The sequence below is a fragment of the Pundamilia nyererei genome, unplaced genomic scaffold (assembly GCF_000239375.1).
Source record: "Pundamilia nyererei isolate P.nyererei 1_Seehausen unplaced genomic scaffold, PunNye1.0 scaffold00805, whole genome shotgun sequence".
In the NCBI taxonomy this organism is placed as follows: domain Eukaryota; kingdom Metazoa; phylum Chordata; class Actinopteri; order Cichliformes; family Cichlidae; genus Pundamilia; species Pundamilia nyererei.
In genome coordinates, this window is record NW_005188206.1 from 4476 (window position 1) to 8877 (window position 4402).

A 4402-nucleotide genomic window follows, 5' to 3' on the forward strand; every position below is an offset into this window, starting at 1 on the left:
ACACATTTGTCGCCACATTTGGAGGACTCTTCGAATTTGAATTCTTTCATTTATCTGTAAGTAGATTTCCCTGAACCAGTTCCCGAGTTTCCTGGATGACTGAGCATGTGTGTATGCCGAGGAGTGTAACCACCAGTCTGTGTGGAGAGTATCGGAGTGGAATGACTGAGCGAAGGAGTGGAACTTGTGGAGCGAACGGATCGAGGAGCGAGTGTGGAGTGTGTTTTTTCCCTCCCATCTGCCGTGGATCCCGTCCTCCCCTTTGTTATCCTGTCAAATGGCTGTGATGGGGTTGAACTAATTGAAGGCAGGTGTATTTGATTGCACTGATACTCTAGTCTACTTATAGCCCACACTATAAACACTGCTGTGATAGTTTGTCTCTCTGTGCAGGCCAGGGTCTACTACATGCTGCAGCCTAAAGGCAGAGTTGAGTTGCTGAGGCTGGAGTGATTACTGGCCTTCTAGTTACAGGGTGGTGTGTAGCGATGCCCAAACAAAGCTTTCTGTATTGAAGTATTGAAGCTTGTGTTTAAAAATGGTTCATTACTTGAGGCTTTTCACCACAGTCATCTTTGGTGACATCCGGTGGCCAAAAATATGAAGACCAGCTTGAATCTACAAATAAAAATGTACTGCTTCATTATAACTGCTCACTCTACAGAGTGGAGTTCACAATTCTGTCTGATACTGGGCTACCCCTGTATTGCTTTGAACATGTATTTTTGGGGTGAAAATTATCTATTTGTTTAATAAATTTGATCAATAAACTTTCCTTATTTAAACATGTGCCATGATAAGTATAAGTTTATTGAAACAATAAACTTTATTGAAACAAATACACATAACATTTTTTTTTTTTTGCAAATACAAAAATGTTATTAAAGGTATAGTTTGTGACAAAAAAACAGGTATTTTAAAACTTTACTTACAGTGTAGACACCACCACCACCATTGTCGCTTGTGTTTTGAAATGCATTCTGGGATACATGGCTGCCACAAGAGCCCTAAGTCCACGTGTGGCGGGCTGGGGGAGGGTTTGTGCTGGCAGACGTGGGTCACTGGCCTGGTAGCCAATCTGCCCCTGGGTGTTCCGGGGCGGGCTTGGGTTTCTGGGGGTGCTCCACTTCCGGGCTGGGGCTCTGGCTGGCCCCTGGGGGCTCGGGTCCTGGTTGGTGTATCGCTGGGGTTGTGGGTGGGTGGATGCACGGGGGCCCAGCCCTGGTGCAGGGGGATTCTAGTGCGCTGGTGGAAATGGGGGCCTCTTCAACTGGCGGGTAAGATGTCACATCCTTGCAGGAGGTCTCTGCTTTCCAGGAATCCACTCTGCACGTAGGGGAGAGGTACAGGAAAGGTGGAGAATGAACTCAACCTGGGTGTCTATTGTCTTATGTAGTCTGGTAGCTGATTGGATGTTGGGGTGGGCGTAGATTCCTCTGCGGTGGGGTTGGGTGGGCCCCCCCGGGCTCTGCTGGGCTTAGCGGTGCTGCTGCTGTGGGCCCCTGTCCAGATGGGCCAGAGTCCCCCAGCCTTGGTGGATTCCTGGGAGAGGGGGTGCCTACTGGGGTCAGGGGGGGAGCTGGACCCAGGGCACTGGGCCCAGTGCCCCACCCCCATTCCTTCCCTCTCCATTCCCAACTGCCTCCCTCTTCCTGCTCCATCACAACCACACATACAGGGCCTTGGGGTACAGGTGTGTCACTGAGGTGCAGGGGAGGCATTCCTCCTCAGTCCTCTTCTGGTCATCTGTGCCTCAATTTTATTCCGCAATCTAGACATCCACATTACTCATAGTGTCATAACACATACATATAGAGATTGACAGACTTTCGCGCATTGCATGCCGGGAACCTGTGGTAAAACAATCCAAGTACCACATCAAATGCAAGCATTTGCAGCACCGCAAAACGTTCATTCTCCCGTTCCAATACCTTCTTGGTTTTTCTTTGCCCCTCAAAAAAGTAATGTACAAAACGAAGGAGAACAATGCCGGTCCATAGAAAGACAGACTCGACGAAAAGGCAAAGAAAAGATATGAGGAAAAAATCAAAGGAGTGAAAGGGTTAGACCCTTACAGCACACAGAGTGAACAAAAGACGTTAGCGTGCTGCCCAACTTTCACCACGCTCATATTTATGATTATACGGTTCTTGGAGTGAGTACATACACTCATGAAGTTTAGTAACTTGAGGTCACTGCAACAAGCCCAGGTACAGTTTACCAACGGATGGGTACAGAACCTTGAAATGCACCGTGTAGAACTAAAGACCATTGTACGAACAAAGGTAAGTTTACCTCACAAATCGTCTTCATAAATACAGATTCGTTAACCGTTTATTAATAGGACCTTTGAGCTCAACGGTAATTAATTAGTAGTGGAAATAATTTCTGGTAGCATTACAGAAATGTAGCAGTGACAATAATACTGTATGCTGTAATTGTACTGGGCAATTAGTGATACAAAAAACCTGTTTTATCCTGTGAATAAAAGTATATGTTTTTGACAATGTACCATAATAACAGAAGTGAAACGCAATATTGTGTCAGGACAATTCACTATTTATGCACAATAAATAAAGGAGCATAGCGCGACCATTTCTGTTCAGCGCCAGACTTGCTTGTAACCTATATCACCAATTATGTTAAGAAAAATGACGTATTAACTACTACAAAACTCTGACCTTTGTGGGAATGCTTGGAGCAGACTAACCTGTGAGCTGGAGGGTTCTGGGAAGTTATATTTGGTCTTTGAATGGCTGCAATTCAGGCCACCCGTTGCCTCTTTGTTACTTCGGAAACATGGCTCGAACAATTTCTCTTCAACGACGTAATCCGATAACAACCGATCTCTTTACCCGTCGGCTTCCCGTGGCTGTCATGCGACCGGCTATTGCAGTTAATAATACAACAGCTTCTTGCCATTTTTTGTGTTTCTTTTTATCGCTGTATAACTGATTTCAATTTAAAGCCTGGGTGCGCTAGTACCTCTTGCCACGAGTTCCCAGAATCCTTTGCAGTTTTACCCCTGAATGACGTCACATTTTCAATCTCTATAGGGCTTTGGGAGTGGGCATGATATACGGCATCGAGAGTACGGTTTGTATATCCAATTTAACCTCTGGGACCGGTGTCCACCTCTCAATTCTAAATGCATGTAGACATTGAGGGTTTTTGGGAGGGGCCGTGCTGACACCTGCTGCTTTCTGGCAGGAAACACCATGCCCCTCCCATGGTTTAAATGCACTTTAGCACAGCATGCAGCAACATGACATATGAGCAGGCGGAGTGAGGATGTGGTCTTCACACCCCCGTTCTCTGTACAACATCGGGGCAGGGGACTGGGTGGAGTTGGCAGTCTGGCTGGGGTGTGGGATGCTGGGCCTCTCTGCGGCTGTCAGGCCAAGGGCGGTCTGCTTCCCTCCACCCCAAGTGTAGCATCTCGTGGGTCTGGGGTTGATTGCCCCCCTGTGGGAGTATAGAGTATGTTTGGGATGTGTGAATGGGTGTATAGTGTTCATATCTGTTCTGTCTCTAGGTTGGGTGAGTGCTGAGTATTTGTATTTGTGTGCATGAGGGTGGGAATGTATGCTTGTGTCTGTGTGTGCCAGTTTGTGTTTGTCTATATGTCAGGTCGAGTCTCCATCTCTGCTTCTCAGGCCCCCCAGGTGTGGAGGCCTGTCTCCACCCACCACACTTCCTGCCGTTGGCTGATGCCCTCAGTCGTCAGTGCGTTGGTGGTTCTCGGCGTTCGGGTTGGGCACACAGGTATGTACCCAGCTCACTCCCGGCGGCAGCCCTGGCGCCCATGGCCAGATGGGGTCCCTCGGATCTCAGGCCTTTGGGACCAGGGCTCAGTCCGCTCTGGGACGACTGGCTGCTGACAGGGCCTGCGGGCTTGTCACCACAGCCCCTTGTGGTTTCTGCACCATGGCTACTCCTCAGCTGGGGCTCTCCTCAACTCTTCCCGGGAAAGTGGCGCAGTTGCCTCTCCGATGGTCTTCCTTGGGCTTTCACGTTCTGGGAAGGCCTGTCGATGTCCGGGCCTGGGTCTCCTCCATGTCTACTTCATCCTCTGGGGAGCAGGGCTATAGCTCCCCACACCCTCTAGCAGATCATTACATGGATAAACCTTTTGAACTCAAGTGGCTCACGCACACAAGTGTACATACAGGTGCTCACAGACACAAAATATCTACCTTGGCTGCTACCTTAAAGCATATTGTAAAATTATGATATTATTTTATGCCATGTTAGACCCCGAAATAAAGATTGTGAATTATTATGTAGTTTAAGTTGGCATTATTCTCCTGAATTAGAAGAAGGTGATAATTATTGCAGTATTTAAACTGATTTGCATTGCATTAGACTGCTGATTTATTGTGAATGAATGATATTGTTTATG

At 47.6% G+C, this 4402-nt stretch overlaps 1 protein-coding gene across 1 annotated transcript in view; it reads right to left on the reverse strand.

The window, feature by feature from the left end:
• Positions 1-1058: 1058 nt before the first annotated feature.
• Positions 1059-4402, reverse strand: part of LOC102204967 (up-regulator of cell proliferation-like) — a 46880-nt gene continuing 43536 nt past the window's right edge. Inside the window, exons 4-6 of the mRNA XM_013908017.1 lie at positions 3731-3887; positions 3307-3465; positions 1059-1326 (exon numbers count right to left, since the gene is read on the reverse strand). Coding sequence (XP_013763471.1) covers positions 1059-1326; positions 3307-3465; positions 3731-3887 — 584 coding nt within the window. The remainder of the gene's footprint in view (positions 1327-3306; positions 3466-3730; positions 3888-4402) is intronic.